General features: G+C 37.2%; 1 protein-coding gene across 1 annotated transcript; it reads left to right on the top strand.

Moving 5' to 3' along the window:
• Positions 1–13,034: 13,034 nt before the first annotated feature.
• Positions 13,035–16,475, top strand: cbln2b (cerebellin 2b precursor). The gene is made up of 4 exons (XM_079806563.1): positions 13,035–13,119; positions 13,500–13,996; positions 15,013–15,132; positions 15,269–16,475. Exons 2-4 carry the CDS (start codon positions 13,709–13,711, stop codon positions 15,464–15,466), a joined length of 606 nt encoding a protein of 201 aa, XP_079662689.1. The 5' UTR covers positions 13,035–13,119; positions 13,500–13,708; the 3' UTR covers positions 15,467–16,475.
• The last annotated feature ends 232 nt before the right edge of the window (positions 16,476–16,707 follow it).

Here is a 16,707-nt window from a genome sequence, read left to right as displayed (position 1 = left end):
CTCTGTCAACTCAGGCTTTGATCCTGAGTTTAGGATTTTAGCTGTGACATCAGTACTGAACAGCCAATCACATGCTGTGGATCAGTGAAACTGACATCTACTTCTCGCGAGAGAAGCAGCGAAATTGATTTATCTCTTCTGCAGAATATTACATGATTGAAAATATTAAGAATTTAAACAAATGTACACAGGAAGAAGAAAAGAGCTGTCTATGAAAGCTGTCAACTTTAAGAAAAATCTTACTTAGTCAGTACAAGTAAAAGTTATGAAGTTAGTTTAGTTGATATATAGAGAGAATTGAACATTTAAACTCGCATGTAGTCATTTTTATAGCTTTATTTATTGATTTTAAAGCTTATTTGTATGACCTTTATATAGGCTATTTATATTATTTTTAACTATGTGCCTATTAATGATTGATTAACTAAAATGATACATGTGTAAGTGATTAAGGGTATAATAATTACTTAAATGATATCTAAGTCATTCAAAATTATTATTATAATAAATAAGCATTGTTAAAAGCCAGACACTTTAGTCTTTTAAAACCATTTGCTATGTAGTGACCTTTAATTTGGAGTAGAAACAGGGGGAGTGACTTCATTGCATCAGAGGCGTGTCACTTTGCTAGCAGCTGATTGGTCTAATTTCAGTTTGAGATCTCTTATCCAGAACATAACCTGCCCTGGAGCAGGTTAGCCGTGGAGCGTAAGTTACTATGGAGATGAACACTGCTAAAAGCCAAACCACTTTAATGGTACCTAAAACCCAGGATTGGCACAAACTAAGCTTAAACATATCTGGCTAGCCAGCTAAACCGGCTTCATGGTATAGGCCCCTGGACTTGCTGTCATAGTAACAGGTCCGTAAGCTTAAACCTGCTCATGAGCAGGCTTATTTCATGTAAACAGGATTAGATTGCATCTTGAGGTGATACTTAAAATCTGTCCCAGCCACTGCTACTTTATTACAAGAGTTCATTACTGAACCAGGGGCAATAATAATAATTTTAAATAATAATAATAATATAAAAATGTTATATTGTAGGCTATATGTATATGAGAATGTATATAATATTATAATGTTGTTTATAATAATATAGACACAGCCACTTGATTGAGCGATTTATTTGTGATGGAATAATTACTTTATAATTTTATTGGAGGTTTACACACATGTTGTACAGTTACTCTGAGCCGTGCATTAATTTAAGTGATGACAAATATTATGGGATGGCTTGATGCAGCGCAAGAGATGCAGAGAATTTGACCCTTAAGAAACTTTAATACTGTCACGTTACAAATCTGCTCCAAATTGAATTAAAAATTAAATGACAACATTTAAATAAAAATGTAAAGGGTGTACAAATACTGTATAAAATCGTGAATATAAATAATTGGTAATCATGTTAAAAAAACGAAAAAACATTTATCATTTATCTATCATAACTTTTATGTTGGTTTGGTGGTTTGGCTGTTTCCTTATAAAGGTCCAGAAATTCGTGGGATTTTTATTGTATAATTTGTCAAGTTTTTTTGCCAGGTGGCTTTTTTAATTATATGATGTCATTACGTTGCTGTCTTGACGCCAACCTATCGCTGCATTGCTGATCGTGGTTTCGAGTATCGATGCATCTGCCCTCTTCATGGAACACAAGAACGCGCTGTGATCTGTGATCATTTAATCCAGATATTTAAATACATTCCGCAAATTCGTCTGAAGAACCAAATTAGCCAGACATCAGTTATCACGATTAAAAGATCTGGGATCTGTCAAATCATCTTAGATGTATTAAGCGAGGTACGAAGAACGGGCCCCTGGAGCAGGTTAGCCGTGGAGAGTAAGTTACTATGGAGATGAACACGGCTAAAAGCCAAACCACTTTAATGGTACCTAAAACCCAGGATTGGCACAAACTAAGCTTAAACATATCTGGCTAGCCAGCTAAACCGGCTTCATGGTATAGGCCCCAGGACTTGCTGTCATAGCAACAGGCCTGTAAAATCAAACCTGCTCAGGAGCAGGCTTATTTCGTGTAAACAAGATTAGATTGCATCTTGAGGTGATACTTAAAATCTGTCCTAGCCACTGCTACTTTATTACAAGAGTTCTGAACCAGGGGCAATCATAATTTTTAATAATAATAATAATATAAAAATGTATTTGAAAATAATATTATAATGTTGCTACTAAAGACACAGCCACTTGATCGAGAGATTTATTTGTGATGGAATAATTACTTTATAATTTTATTGGAGTCTTACACACATAGCTGTACAGTTAATCTGAGCCATGCATTCATTTGAATGATGGTGGTGACGGATAATATTGTATAATGACTTGATCTTGACCCAACTTGAATTAATACTGTCATGTAACAAATCTGCTTCAAATTGAATTAAAAATTAAATCAATTGCTAATTACAACATTTAAATAAAAATGTAAAGGGTGTACAAATACTGTAAAATCGTGGATGTAAATATTTGGTTTAAATAAAACTGCACATTTAATTTATCTGTTTTAACTTTTATGTTGTTTACTATGGGGCGCCGTTTATAAAGTGGCTCACGCTGAAAATAACAGCAACATTTTGTCACATTTAGCTTCAAACTATGTTTGAAAACTAGTATGAATTTTTGACGGTCACTTTTTAGCAACAACAATATTTGTCAACTTAGAGATATTTTAAATAGTTCAATCTAAATATTAAATGTTAAACCTAAATGTTAAATCTAAATGCTAAATCTAAATGTTAAATCTAAATCTAAATGTAAAATCTAAATGTTAAATCTCAATCTAAATGCTAAATCTCAATCTAATTGTTAAATCTAAATCTAAATGTTAAATCTAAATGTTAAATCTAAATCTAAATGTAAAATATAAATGTTAAATTTAAATATAAATGTTGAATCTAAATGTTTCGGATGAAACTAAATATTTAACTAATATGCAAATTCAAAATGCCGATAACCGGAAGTGCCAAAATAAAAGCTCGAGGAGGTCATTGTGTGTTTATAGCTGATGGAGGACAGAGGCAGTCACAATTCTAAAGACATTTAATTTAATGTGAATAAGGTACCAGAGTCAGGGTGCATACTGTAAAAAAGCATAAAATGTATCTCTCTTTGTTTCCTTTGCCAATCTCAACCCTGGTTTTTGACTGCTGGGCATATAAACATTAAAAACACATGAAATATACAGAGTAATGACATGATGAGTGAGGACATAACATTCAGTCAAAGTGAGACGCCTCGTGGCTGGCTATTATGGCTACAGGTCATCACAAGCGTACTCTTCAAATACAGTTTCTCCAAACATGTTTATTATTTTAGGTAGTTATTATCACGATAATCCATGTCCAAGAGTCAATTTCCTCAGATGAGATGGTTTTTATTCGTTACTTAATTGACACGATGCTATAAACACACACTGACCTCCTCAAGCTTTTATTTTGGCACTTCCGGTTATCGGCATTTTGAATTTGCATATTAGTTAAATATTTAGTTTCACCCGAAACATTTAGATTCAACATTTAGATTTAGATTTAACATTTGGATTTTACATTTAGATTTAGATTTAACATTTAGATTTTACATTTAGATTTTACATTTAGATTTAACATTTAGATTTAACATTTAAATTTTACATTTAGATTTTACATTTAGATTTTACATTTAGATTTTACATTTAATATTTAGATTTAACTATTTAAAATATCTCTAAGTTGACAAATATTGTTGTAAATGTGCTAAAAGGTGACCGTCAAAAATTCATACCAGTTTTGTAAACATTGTTTGAAGCTAAATGTGACAAAATGTTGCTGTTATTTTCAGCGTGAGCAGCTTTACAAACGGCGCCCCATACTTTCCTTATGGTGCGTTCACACCGGACGCGATTGAGGCGGCGCGAAGGACGCGAATTGAGCGAATCGCTCAAGTTGAAAAATCTGAACTTTGGCGGATATTTCGCGCCGCGTTAACCCATCAGGAGCTTGCTCTAGTAGTGACAACAATGAGGAGAAAATCTGTTTATTAATATCTGGTTCAGACAATATGATTATCACTGTGATAACGTTAAATGACATGAAACACAACACAGTCTCTTTTTGTTAAATGCAAGTTTATGTATGATCAATAATACAAAGGTATAAGTAAAAGGTATAATAAGCTATACATGAAATAAAGCAAACAATTCAGTCAAACATTCAAAGTCAGTGCTAGTAGGCTAACGTTACAACTGCAACGTACAGTTATAGCCTAAAAATATAAAGTAATGAAACTTCTCTTTGCCTTCAGTCTAAACGATTTGCCAGGGAACAAATTATAGATCCATGAGACCAAAGATCGGCCGTTACAAGACGAATTATAGCTCGAGACACACCACAGAGACATCAGAGCCAGCGGCAGACTGCAGAAGGACTGGCTGAGGTAAGGTTGCCCTCGCCGGCTTTGACGAGCGCTGAGCACCGCTGTCCGCTGGAGCTCACAACTCCGAAAACACCAGATAAAATGTTCAAATAGGCACTCTATATATCAATAAACCACATATTTGAGCTTTAAACAACTACATTATCGACTGAAAAAGTCTTAAAACTACGTTTTGTCACACATTAACAGTAGATTTTAACTAAAAAAAGATGTATAAACACAGCCCATGTCAGCCATTTCTCAACGAGACGAGCCGCTGGCAGAAGCCCCGCCCATGACGCGAATTCGCGACTGTTGTGCAGTGAATGTCACGCGCAATTCGCGCGAATTTCACGCGCTTTTGAAGCGAGTAAACTCAAAATGTTCAAGCATCCACCTTCGCGCGAATCGCGTCCGATGTGAACGCCACATTATAAGGTTAAAAATTGTTTTTTTGTTTTTGTTTTTTTGTCGAGTTTTTTGCCAGGGCTGCGTTCAGCCCCAACAAAGCGTTTTTTAAACAGAAACGTGCTGCGTTGAACACCCTGTTCTGATGACGCAAGAGTTGCAACTAAGGCAGCTGAGAAGGCTATTCTTTGTGTTCCTTTTGAAGAATTTTCGGAGCCTGATTAAATTAGTATAAATACATGTTTAATACTGCAAAACACGCTCAATGTTACAGACACTGCCCTTGCCGTCCAGAATAAAAGAGTGAAGGGATTTGTGGAAACTGTGGTTCGTGATCCAACATTTGCCTCGCATTTCAGGATGAAAGACAAACACGTCTTCTAATATCTTCATTTGTTGTGTATATACAGAGCTGCAGCAAACACATTTGTAAATGACTTTACTTGGACCCATTGTGCGAGCTGTCTCTTTAACACCGCGTGGTTTATATACATGTTGCTGCTGATTGGGCTGACATTTTTGACACACCCACCAAACAAGAGAAAACATATCTCAAACCTGTTGCACACTGTTTCCAGGAAACATGTCGTTCAACCCAGAAACCGTATAGCAAAACTTTGCACACCAGTTTGAGCTTGAACGTGTCTTTTTAATTATATGATGTCATTACGTTGCTGTCTTGCCGCCAGCCAATTGCTGATCGTGGTTTCGAGTATCAATGCATCTGCCCTCTTCAGGGAACACGAGAACACGCAGTAATCTCAGATAAATTAATACGGATATTTTAAACCAATCCGCTAATTCGTTTGAAGAACCAAATTAGCCAGAGACAAGTTATCATCACGGTTAGAAGATCTGAGATCTGTCATATCATCTCAGATGTATTGAGCGAGGTACGAAGAACGGACCCCAGGACCCGTGAACATCTTACGGGTGAAGACACGGGTGAAGGTGCTTATGATACGTAAACAAATTCAGAGTTTTAAAAAAATGCTGAATGTGGTTTTAACAGTAAAATATATATATATATATATAAAATAGGACTTTATAATATATTTATATTTGTTTTGTGCCTTTTTTTTTGTGCTAATTTATAAATCTGCTTTGGATGTTTACAGCTGCCTTCATATTAGGGATGCACGATATATCGGCCACCATATCGTTATCGGCCGATATTTGTTCATTTTTAAAGTTATCTTTATCGGCCTGATAAGAAAATTTGGCCGATATATTAAAGCTGATAAATAATAGATTTCCTTCAGCTGAGACACTTTAGATGTGCACTGCTTGCCATGATGGTTTTATTTTGCTTGAAATGTGATTGAAATCACTTCAAAAAATAAAAATAGGCAACATAAAATTGTAATTAAAACATTCTAATTGTGTGTTTGGGACATGTCTTTTAATGGTGAGACTTTTGTTTTTGTAATCAGGCTCTGATTATAAACATGTATATAAATTTGTTTATAAATATATATATTTTATATACAAATTTATATTTATTGGCCAATATATCAACTTTCAAATATAAAGAATTATTGGTTATCGATATCAGCCAAAATGTTGATATCGGTGCATCCCTACTTTATATGTTAAGGTGGTATAAAATGTATAAGTGGGTAGATAGATAGATAGATAGATAGATAGATAGATAGATAGATAGATAGATAGATAGATAGATAGATAGATAGATAGATAGATAGATAGATAGATAGATAGATAGATAGATAGATAGATAGATAGATAGATAGATAGATAGATAGATAGATAGATAGATAGATAGATAGATAGATAGATAGATAGATAGATAGATAGATAGATAGATAGATAGATAGATAGATAGATAGATCAAGAACACATTCTTTTTCTTATTAGTTAATGGTTGTAAAATATATTGCTTGACATTTTAATAAAGCAGGAACTAGCTAAGGGAATGTTTGTATATGGCGGTCTAGGCGATCTCAAGAGTGATGGTGGTCTACTGCCTGTCAGATTAAATAGTCATATAACATTCACAATAATTCACCGTTTCATGTGGTTGGAGAGAGCTCTTCTCTGTGGGCATGAACAGCTCTGGGCCCCGTGATACAGGTCCAGTGCCCACCCAGCTTGACATTTGATGTTTTCTTTCTTTTACTCGCCCTTCTGCAGGCTTTAGGTCAGCCACTGCTCTCGGATACTCAACATCAACCTCCACAGAGCCTGTCACTCTCCACCCACAGTGTGATGCTTGTCAAAAAAGGTGCACGGAGAGTCTGTTGTTGGAGGAAGGATGATGTCGACTATCTGTGAACATGCATGATCTATCGGTAGTTCACCAGCACCATGGTGTTGCACATGCAGCTTACCTGGATTGTATTTTAAAACTCTTGTTTTGGCTATTTATATGCCAGAATTGTTGATAAAATATGGTTGGGATCACATTGATTATTATAAGACTCCCAAGTATCCTAAAAGACAAGAAAACTATTGTGAAGTGCCTATTATACTTCAGATATAAAGATGATGAGTCATTCCATTATGAATTAAAGCAGTATACCCATTTTCATTCTTTAGAAGCCGTCAGCCATGAACGTCTTACATAATATTTCCAATTAGCAACTTTGAAGAGTGAGGGAAAGTATTAATTAGGGAGGTTAAGAATTGGTTCAGTGGATATAACATACTGAGTAGACCTGTCAAACCCAACATTACACTTTTTACACTCTACAGCAACTCCAGAGCTTCGCTGAAAAGCTTTTTAAAAGATAGAAACCACAGAACTGCGAGCTCATTACAAGTTTGTTTGTTTTGGGGTTTTTTTCATAATGAGGCTAGACAGAATGGCGATTAGGCATATGCACGAAACCACAGCTTTGTTTCCAATCATTTATCTGTTCAATGTCATTTCTGCTTGATTTTAGGAGTTTCAGTTTTCAATTGTCTTCATCAGTAGTGAAATTCAAAGTTATCGAAGAAGTGCAAACGCACAGGTTGTAGCTTTGGTACCACTTTGATTTTACTTAGAAATTTAAGGCAACAATTAAACTTTTACCTTTAAATTTGCTTAATTTTTTATACTAATTATTTTTTTGCAAACATTTTAAGTAGCTGTTAGACGACTAATCGTAATTAATCGCATCCAAAATAAAAGTTTGTGTTTACATAATATATGTGTATACTGTGTAATTACTACGCATATTTAAGAAATATTTGCATGTATTTACTGTATATATATATATATATATATATATATATATATATATATATATATATATATATATATATATATATATATATATATATATATATATATATATATATATATATATATATATATATATATATACTGTATATATACTGTTTATATATATATATATATATATATATATATATATACATACACACAAAATCTTAAATATATACATGCATGTGTGTGTGTTTGTATATATATATATATATATATATATAAAACTTGAGATATATATATATATATAAAACTTGAGATGGCGCCGCCGTGTTCGGTCGCCGTTCAGGTCGCTCCGCTAAGACTTTGCTTTTATTTATTATTCTACTCTCTTTTACTCTCTATTTTTTCCAACGGATCATCTGCTTTGATCTGTTACGACAGCAAAACACTTCTGGAATTTGGTTACCGCTACACTGACCTGTTTCAGGACACTTTCTCCAATCTTCCATCTGAGATTCGCCGGGACGCCGAGTTGAACAATGGCCACTCGAGTCGACGGCGAAGATTCAAAAAACACCGCGGGAAACGCGCTGGGATCCGCAACAGACTGAGAAAAAGAGCATTCAGTCCTCCTCTCCCGAGCATTTTGCTCGCAAATGTCCAATCCTTGGAGAATAAGATGGACGATCTTAGAGCCAGGATAAGTTTTCAACGGGACATGAGAGACTGCAACATCTATTGTCTGTCCGAAACATGGCTCACGCCAGCGGTCCCGGATACAGCCGTGACGCCGTCCGAGAACTTCTCTGTTTTTCGGATGGACAGAACAGCCGAGGCCGGGAAATCTAAAGGCGGTGGAGTGTGTTTCATGATAAACAAGAAATGGTGCGATCCTAGGAACATCTCCATTCTTTCGCGATCCTGCTCGCCTCACTTGGAACATTTAACTATCATGTGCCGGCCTTTCTACCTGCCGAGGGAGTTTTCCTCGGTCATCGCCACTGCCGTTTATATTCCACCACAGGCAGACACGGGGCTGGCTTTATCTGCCCTCCATGATGTGACCAGCGGCTTCATAAACAAACACCCCGACGCTGCTTTCATCGTCGCGGGTGATTTTAACAAAGCAAACCTAAAGAAAGTATTGCCAAACTTTCACCAGCATGTCTCCTGTCCCACACGAGGAGCAAACACACTGGATCATTGCTACTCTCCGTTTAAGAACGCCTACAAAGCTCGTTCACAGCCAGCTTTTGGCAAATCGGACCATGCCGCCATTTTCCTCACACCGGAATACAAACAAAGGCTCGTTCAAGAGCCCCCGGTGAGGAGGGAAGTCAAACGCTGGTCATCCCATTCAGAGATCACGCTACAGGCAGCTCTCGATGACGTCGACTGGGACATGTTCCGCGCGAGTTCTGAAGACGTCAGCGAGTTCACAGAAGTGGCGCTCTGCTTTATCAACACACTGACAGAGCAAGCCACACAAACAATAACTATAACGTCCTTCCCTAATCAGAAACCGTGGGTGGACAGTTCAATTCGCACTGCAGTAAACTCGCGCACTACCGCTTACAATGCCGGTCTCCTAACGGGGGATATGAGGGAGTACAAAGCTTCATGTTACGCCCTCCGGCGCGCCGTTAAAGCCGCTAAACTCCGATATAAAGACCGAGTGGAATCTCATTTCCAACTCAACGACTCCCGGCGGATGTGGCAGGGACTGAGGACCATCTGTGCTTTTGGAACTAAATCCTCTGCAGAGGTGAGAGCTGATCCGTTGCTGGTGAACGAGTTAAACTCTTTCTACGCTCGCTTTGATGGTAATCGCGGCAGCGCGACTCCGGCGAGTGACGCATCAGAGAGAGTCCCTCAGAGCAGCAACAGTCACGTGATCTCTGTCTCGGAGGACGAGGTTCGGAGGGCACTCAAACGTGTGGATGTCAGGAAAGCTGCTGGGCCGGATGGTATTTCAGGTCGTGTTCTGCGGTCCTGTGCTGATCAGCTCGCAGGGCTCTTTACATCCATATTTAACGAGTCCCTTGCTACATCTGTTGTCCCCACCTCCTTCAAACGATCCTCCATCATCCCTGTACCTAAGATCAGTAAACCCTCTTGCCTAAATGACTATCGTCCAGTGGCTCTCACATCTTTAGTCATGAAGGTCTTTGAGAGACTTATTAAAAACAACATTTGCTCCTCCATTCCTGACACTTTGGACCCTCTTCAGTTTGCCTATCGTCCCAATAGATCGACTGAAGATGCCATCTCTCATGTCCTTCACTCCTGCCTCACTCACATCGACAGCAAAAGTGGGAACTATGTCAGGCTGCTATTTATTGACTATAGCTCAGCCTTTAACACCATAGTTCCCATTAAGCTAACACACAAACTCCTGGATCTAGGCCTGAATTCTTCTCTCTGCCTCTGGATTGAAGATTTCCTCACTGGCAGACCCCAGGCGGTGAGAGTAGGCCAGTTCACCTCCACCTCCATCACCCTGAGTGTTGGAGCTCCACAGGGCTGTGTGCTGAGTCCCCTGCTCTACTCTCTCTACACCCATGACTGTTTGTCCACACACAGCTCCACCTCGATCATCAAGTTTGCTGATGATACTGTTGTCCTGGGTCTCATCTCCAACAACAATGAGACGGCATACTTGGACGAAGTGGAGCAACTGACATCATGGTGCCAGGACAACTGTCTCTCTCTGAATGTTAACAAGACCAAAGAACTGATTGTGGACTTCAGGAAGAGACAGCATCGGTCATACTCCCCTCTCATGATCAGCGGGACACCGGTAGAGAGAGTGAGCAGCTTCAAATACCTGGGTGTGAACATCTCCGAGGATCTGACCTGGACTACACACATCCAGACACAGGTGAAAAAAGCCAGGCAAAGACTGTACCACCTGCGCCAGCTGAGGAAATTCAGGGTTTCACCAGCCATCCTGAAAACTTTCTATCGAGGGGCGATAGAAAGTGTCCTGACTCAGTGCATCACAGCGTGGTACGGGAACAGCACCAGTCACGATTGCAAAGCCCTGCAAAGAGTGGTGCGCTTATCCGAGCGCATCTCAGGCTCAGCTCTCCGTCTCTGCAGGACATCTACACCAAACGCTGCAGAGGTAGAGCTACCAAAATCATCAGAGACATAAATCACCCTGCAAACTCTCACTTCACCCTGCTGCCATCTGGTAAGCGCTTCCGTAGCCTGATGGCAAAGACTGAAAGACTCAGGAGGAGTTTCTTCCCCCAGGCCATCAGACTCCTGAACTCAGTCACATGACTTCACTTCACCCCCGCACACGCATAAACATACAGTTTAAACATTAACATCCACATACTGCCATTGCACTGCACTTTACGTTCCTATTGTTACTGTGTAACAACCTGTAATAACCTGTTTGCACATCATACTCCTGTTTGCACATTATACTCCATTTGCAATTATACCTATTGCATGCACATCATACTTCTCTATATATAAATATATATATATATTTTATGTTAACCACTTATTTTTAAGTCTACAGTTTCTCACTTATCATATCCACTTATTTTATATTTTTATTTTATTTTTTTATTTTTATCTTATTTCCTATTTTTATCTTACTTGATTTATTTATAACTCTACTTATGTTAATACTTTTTATTCTAATTTTATTCTATTTCTATTTTAATTTCCCCTTGTGTTCTTGTAACTGTTATTTGCACTGTCCATGGAGCGGACCTGTTTACATTTCACTGCCAGTTGTATATTGTGTATATAACTGTGTATGTGACAAATAAAACTCTTGAATCTTGAATCTTGAATCTTGAATATATATATATATATATATATATATATATATATATATATATATATATATATATATATATATATATATATATATATATATATATATATATATATATATATATATATATATATATATATATATATATATATAAAGTTGCCCTATACACTTTATAGGGCAATTTATTCTATTAATAAAATAGAATAAAAATAAAGGTTCTTTATTGGCATATGGTTCCATGAAGAACCTTTAACATCAATATGACCTTTCCATTCCACAAAAGGTTTAACATTTAAAACGTTTTTAATGGTTCTTATGGCATTGCTGCTACAACCCCCTTTTACAACTCTAAGGCAACCTACAACTTAAAAATTTGTTATAGACCAATCATGTTTCATAATGTTTATTTTAGGGCTGTCAAATGATTAATCGCGATTAATCGCATCCAAAATAAAAGTGTGTGATCATATAATATATGTGTGTGTGCTGTGTATAATTATTATGTATATATACATACACACATGCATATTTAAGAAAATGTTCTATATTTATATATAAAATATAAATATAAATAATATGTATTTATATATACAGTATATATATATATATATATATATATATATATATATATATATATATATATATATATATATATATATATATATATAATATATATATATATATATATTATGTATGTATGTATGTGTATTCAAATATACATAATAATTATACACAGTACACACACACATATTATTTTTTGGATGCGATTAATCGTTTGACAGCCCTAGTTTATTTACAATTTTAAACCCCACAAACATAGAGATGAATGAGGCAATAGGGTTGATGTCAGGCTGAGGATCATATCACTTCTTCCCCACAGGGTGGAGCACAAGATTTTTGTCTGACTTTCAAGGCATTCCACCTGGATGCTGATATTTCTACCGTGCATGTCAATTTATTTCCTGATATTAAGATATATACTATCAGCTTCAAATTCAAAACAGGTCTATTAATACCGTATGCAAAACTGTAGGCTATATTTGCTATTTGTATTGCTATGTAAAATAATACAGATGTCACCCAAATATATATATATATATATATCGCAAACAAACACTTAAATGCAATTATCTGGTCATGCCTAAGTTTTATGTTCTGAAACGTCCGCTCCAGAATTATTACTGTACTTGAAAAGAAGGGATGGGCGTGAAGCGCCCTCTAAAAAGGATGAAGGAGCAATTGCTTTTCTCCACTCTTATTGGGTGCGCGCTTCACTCCTTCTCAAGACAGCTGAAGGAGCAGGCACACAGATTACACCCAACTATGGATTTAACAGGTAACATAATGACAAAATTGAGTAGAAAGGAGGCTAAAGAAAACATAGAGAAATAGATATTAAATTGCATGGTGGTGGTGTTGTTTTTATTCATTTATTTATTTAATCGGAAAGGTAAGTGATGATTATAGAACTGATATACTACAGAGGAAAAAAATATAACTGAAAAACTTTTTGAAATTGTGTTAATATGTGATAAGTGAGCTAAACGCTGTTTGACCTCGTATTTTTAGTCGAGATTAGATGTTGCGTATCGTTGCGCAATTTAATATCGTCAAGCCTGATATTGTGTATAGCTGTTTAATGAGAAATTATTATTCGTGTACTAGTATTGCTTTGAAAAATATGTTTGTTCTGATTTTTCGTTTTTTATCATTCAGGAAACATTGTGCAAATACTCTTGAGCACCTCAAACTGATGCGCATAGACGAGAAGAAAAGGAGTGTGTGTGACGGTGAGTTACAGAGAGAGAGTAAGTGAGAGAGAGAGAAAGAGAGAGAGAGGTTAGTCTGAACCAGGTGATAGAGCCACATCAAACCTCCAAGGGGCTGCTGGTTAGATCAGTTTGCACAGGATTCTTGTTCCGATCATGGTGCCAGCAGCCTGTCCCGGACCCTTTGCCATGCTGGCTCTCGCCTTTCTCCTGGGATGTGGCATAGGGCTCTGTCTTGGCCAGAATGACACGGAGCCCATCGTTCTGGAGGGAAAGTGTCTGGTGGTGTGCGACTCCAACCCCTCTTCTGACGGAGGAGTCACCTCTTCGCTTGGGATATCTGTGCGCTCCGGCAGCGCCAAAGTGGCTTTTTCGGCCGTCAGAGGGACAAACCACGAACCTTCGGAGATGAGCAACACATCCACGACCATCTATTTTGACCAGGTCAGGTGTCCCGTTGGTGAATTTGTAATCACAGGAACTGTAGGGCTGTGCTCGGGAATTTCAGCCAGAAACTTCACTAAGTGACATGTTTCTATTATATTGGACGAATACATTTTTAACCAATTCATTTTCGCAAATCTCCTTTGTAAATCTCTCTTTTTGCCCCTGTGTAAATATTATTTAGCTAAATGTATGCATGTTGCTCAGACATAATGTGTACAATGGCTAGTCGCCAACCTTAAAAAAAAAAAAAAAAAAAAAAAACCCTTCCCGTCAAATTTGTTAAACTTGACCCCAAAGGTTAACAACAAGCGAAATGTGTTTAGATGACCAGTAACTTACCCGCGGTTATTAAAATAGACCTGTAGTAATTACAACTGACCCGACGTGTTGGCAGGTTTGGAATGCGGTTATGGCAAGCCGTTTTAACATGTAAACAAATGTTGTGAGATAAGAAATGTATTTGTAACCATTATGACTAGTGTCTTATAAATGCTTTCTAATAAATAAAAAAACTGGTACAACTGGAACTAGTAGCTGACTACTTACAAATAACCAAATAATAAGTAGCCTAATAGTAACCTACCAAATGAATACTTGAAATATCGACCATCAACAATTGTAATACATAGTTGAAAATGAATTGGTATCTGGACCACAGATCACCATAGAATTCAATCTCACCATTGGAATATCTATATTTTTTTTTAAGTTAGCCTACAACCGAACCTGAAAAATTAATTATTGAATTATATATATATATATATATATATATATATATATATATATATATATATATATATATATATATATATATATATATATAGGCTATATATATATATATTATTTGTTGTAACAAATAAATGTTAAAGCAGCTTGCCACACTGCGCTCGGAAGATCCGCATGTGTCCGTGTAAAATTGCTGAGCAAAAAGTAGCCTACAGTAAATGTGATGGAGATTAACACATTTCCATTAGCTAGTGGATTTGTAACGCGTCATGTTGCTTTTGTTTCAGGTCTTAGTAAACATTGGCAATCACTTCGACCTAAAAGCGAGTGTGTTTACCGCGCCACGCAGAGGAATATACAGTTTCAGCTTTCATGTGGTCAAGGTCTACAACAGACAAACCATACAGGTGAGCAGACCGGCATATTAATTTGCACACATTACTATTGCAGTCACCTCTCATACTGTGCGTTATTCATGAACCCTCGTGGAAAGCCGATTCTCTGCTTTCAAAGGACTAAAGTGCGCTGTGTTCTGTTATTCAGGTTAACCTGATTCAGAACGAGTACCCGGTCATATCTGCTTTTGCTGGGGATCAGGATGTCACGCGGGAGGCGGCGAGTAACGGAGTTCTACTGATGGTCGAGCGCGAGGATCGAGTCTTTCTCAAGTTGGAACGAGGGAATCTAATGGGCGGATGGAAATACTCAACGTTCTCTGGATTTTTAGTCTTTCCCCTATAACTGACTCGTAAACGAGTTCCTGTGAGTGATATTTTCTGGAGACCGAGGAAAAATGAGTACCAGTTCTTTGAACAAAACTGAAACAAGGCAAAACTGCATATGGGAGTTCCCGCCTTTTTTGGCCGCAGCGAATTTTCAGTCGCGATTGTTCTTGGATTTTATCGATGGGAAACAATTCGCAACTGACAATTACCTGGACCACTATATAAATGAGAAGATATTTAAGACGAAGACGAACTTCAAATCCCGAACTAGGTGTATTTATCAGTGCTTTATTTTGTGTTTGTATAGCCTTAATGATTCGGCTTCCGTCCAGTGAGGTGTGTGGTGTGGAGCTGCGGAAGTGCTTTATGGCCCCAAAGCATTTTTGCACGAATGGAAGATTCCTGTTTTGTGCTGTCAATGATGTGTCGTTTGGATGCTGAACATACTGAAAATATGCCAAATGTAGGCCACCTGCTATACAGTGATTATTAATGAGAAGAAAAAAAAAGTCATATATCAGCCAATGGAGACGTCTTAAAACTTTTTGCTAGACATCTATCTAATTTATAAAATACATATTTACATTATGGTGTGTTCTACATTCCGGATAATAAGTAGCTTTGATTGATTTAGTGTTCAGTGACAATGCTCACAGATGTAAGTTGTGGAAAAAGAAAAGTCCCTATATAATGTTCCGCCTAATAAAATATTGTATTGTACACATATTTACTCAATCTTTTTTTTATTATTAACGTTGATTATTTTTTTAATGAATGATACAATTCGTATTAATTAATCGCGCATGCGCAACAGGCTTTTTTCTTTGCTTGACTACGATGAAAATAGATTTACAATTAAACGGCGCTGTCCATGGTGCTGAAGCAACACCCGGACTGCAGAAATCTTCTCAGATGCCTCAAGACTGGATGATAAACAATTGTGTATGCTGCTCTAAATACATTATAGTGTTTTTGCAACCTTTAATCATTGTCTGTCTGTAGCATAAAACCCAAAATCTTTTCCTAAAGTCTCCCGATTTCTGATGATGATTATGCAAACATGAATGGATGGACTGAAGCAAGGTGATGTTAAATTAGCCTTAGCTTCCACCACTGCTGTACCGTAGAAGCACACACACACACACACACACACACACACACACACACACACACACACACACACACACACACACACACACACACACACACACACACACACGCGCGCCCACATACATTTATGAACACACTCTGTCTGTG

The sequence above is a fragment of the Gobio gobio genome, assembly GCF_949357685.1.
Source record: "Gobio gobio genome assembly, chromosome: 23".
Classification (NCBI taxonomy): Eukaryota; Metazoa; Chordata; class Actinopteri; order Cypriniformes; family Gobionidae; genus Gobio; species Gobio gobio.
This window is presented reverse-complemented; position numbering and strand designations above follow the sequence as displayed.

Bases quoted from the DNA above. Each gene is read 5' to 3' on its own strand.
- cbln2b (XM_079806563.1), top strand. From the start codon at position 13,709: ATGGTGCCAGCAGCCTGTCCCGGACCCTTTGCCATGCTGGCTCTCGCC. The intron at 13,997-15,012 runs GTCAGGTGTCCC...CTTTTGTTTCAG, and splicing joins CGACCATCTATTTTGACCAG to GTCTTAGTAAACATTGGCAA. The intron at 15,133-15,268 runs GTGAGCAGACCG...TCTGTTATTCAG, and splicing joins ACAACAGACAAACCATACAG to GTTAACCTGATTCAGAACGA.